General features: G+C 39.7%; 1 protein-coding gene across 1 annotated transcript; it reads right to left on the bottom strand.

Moving 5' to 3' along the window:
• Window positions 1–470: 470 nt before the first annotated feature.
• On the bottom strand, window positions 471–2147 carry LOC125722387 (ribonuclease-like 3). Its single transcript, XM_048998548.1, has 2 exons — window positions 2075–2147; window positions 471–1097 (listed from the first exon to the last, which is right to left on the bottom strand). Exons 1-2 carry the CDS (start codon window positions 2081–2083, stop codon window positions 627–629), a joined length of 480 nt encoding a protein of 159 aa, XP_048854505.1. The 5' UTR covers window positions 2084–2147; the 3' UTR covers window positions 471–626.
• Window positions 2148–2557: the final 410 nt, after the last annotated feature.

The following is a 2557-nucleotide window of genomic DNA, read 5'->3' as shown; positions in this document are numbered from 1 at the left end:
GCGTCCTCACTGGAGCCACCCTCAGTACGAGGAGCTTTTTTCTCTGAACTGCAAAGGGATGAATGAGATCTAGGCTGCAAAGCAGCCATCAGGAGAGACACCCGGGTAAGTTGAAGTAGGATTAATTAGAGCAAAATTTTTTTGCAGAGCTAGGCAGCCATCAGCGGTCAGCATCATGTGACTCCCCTTTGTTTCCAATTGAAAGCCCTCTGGAGAGTCATGTAACTGCGATTTCATGACATTTCATAATATTCTGCTACCAATGGATAATGTATACTGTATAGCGTAAACACCGTTGTGTTTTCTGATCATGGTTTTAGAATTCAATGTTGGGAATAAAACCTGGTACACTTTCTCATGAGCTTCTTATACAAATAATAAATAGAGCTTAGTATGTATGTTGCATGTCTTCCTTTTAAAAACATCCGTCAAATTTTTTGGTTTATTCATTGTAATACTCAATGCAAAGCTGCTAATACAGAATCTTTAATCAGCAACAGATTTTACAGAAGCATCAGAGAAATACATATGAATTGGATATTGGAAAACATGATTATACATCCAAATAAGCTCTCAGAAAATGCACAAGCTATAATAATCTCATCTTGGTCCCAATTACTTTGGGCCTAAACTGATTCTTCAGCAGATGTGTGGGGGGCTACGCCTCCTGCGTAATGCACAGGTAGCTCACCCTTACAAGTAATGATAATTTTTTTGGTGCTCTCTTGTCCCTTGTATGTACAAGGTGAACTGTTTGACCTTCCCTGGTGGATACAAGTGATCACATGAAAAGAGTTATTGCTAATGTGTAGCTCTGAACTGCATGTAGAACCAGCCGTTGTACAAACATCTTTTATTACATTAATATCTTCAGACACAATGAATGAATTAATTGGTTTACAGGGAGTCCTGTCAAAGATCTTCATTGCATTGTCACATCCATTTGTTTTCATGTTCTTAATGACATGCTGCTTGAGGAATTTGTGATATTGGTCTTTATTGGATGACTTGTTGATCTCAGACATCACTGGTACAGCTGCCCACCCAAATATGAAGATCAGGAACAGAGTGGGACAGACAGATGCCATATTTTCTTTCTGAAGAAGAAAAAAACAAAACAGAGTTTAAACAGTTTGAGCCAAAGTGGAATTCAAAACAACGACCCTGAAAAGACACGGCCCACTGGGACATTGCACTTCCCGAGCACTACACATGTGCACTATGACAATCGATAGCACTACACATGTGCACTACGGCAAACGATAGCACTACACATGTACACTATGGCAATCGATAGCACTACACATGTGCACTATGACAATCGATAGCACTACACATGTACACTACGGCAAACGATAGCACTACACATGTGCACTATGACAATCGATAGCACTACACATGTGCACTACGGCAAACGATAGCACTACACATGTGCACTATGACAATCGATAGCACTACACATGTGCACTACGGCAAACGATAGCACTACACATGTACACTATGGCAATCGATAGCACTACACATGTACACTATGACAATCGATAGCACTACACATGTACACTACGGCAAACGATAGCACTACACATGTGCACTACGGCAAACTATAGCACTACACATGTACACTATGGCAAACGATAGCACTACACATGTGCACTATGACAATCGATAGCACTACACATGTACACTATGACAATCGATAGCACTACACATGTACACTACGGCAAATGATAGCACTACACATGTGCACTATGACAATCGATAGCACTACACATGTGCACTACGGCAAACGATAGCACTACACATGTACACTACGGCAAACGATAGCACTACACATGTACACTACGGCAAACGATAGCACTACACATGTACACTATGACAAACGATAGCACTACACATGTGCACTACTCCTGTAGTTGCACAATGCTCCTGCAATTAATTGAAAGTACATAGAAATATGTTATTCCTAGAAAAGACACCATTCTTGCTGCTTTCCTGTCCAAACACAATAAGCAGAAAATCTTATGAAAGCCACAGTGAACTACAGAGTGCCAGTGTCTGTATTGTGGTCCCTCACCTGGCTCATGACGAAGAGGACCAGTAGCTGGAGATGTTTCGCTGTTGTCTGTGAATGCAGGTGAAGATCACTCCTATATGAGTGGTGCTATATATAGTTCAATGCGTACGTGTCGCATGTGGAAGTTCCCTCCCACAGAGACCACATGCAAATATCACCTCAGTTAAGGCTGACAGAACTTTTGCAACTCAAAACTGGGTCAAGTAACATGACATTAAAGGTAGTAACACAGAAATACAGATACTAATAACATAAACACTGTCTAGTGCTCACAGAAATTCTTGGGACACTTGCTTAATTCAGCAAAAATATTGCAAATTTGTTGGTTTTATAACAAATCTCATTACTTTATTTGTTTACCAAAATATACATGTATAAAATGAAACTTTTAAAAAATGAAACTTAAAAAAAACTCTTCTGAGTTAAAAAGTTCATTGACAAGCAGTCTCATTGGGTGCTTTTTAATTAGTAACATCTTGGCAA

The sequence above is a fragment of the Brienomyrus brachyistius genome, unplaced genomic scaffold (assembly GCF_023856365.1).
Source record: "Brienomyrus brachyistius isolate T26 unplaced genomic scaffold, BBRACH_0.4 scaffold38, whole genome shotgun sequence".
Classification (NCBI taxonomy): domain Eukaryota; kingdom Metazoa; phylum Chordata; class Actinopteri; order Osteoglossiformes; family Mormyridae; genus Brienomyrus; species Brienomyrus brachyistius.
This window is presented reverse-complemented; position numbering and strand designations above follow the sequence as displayed.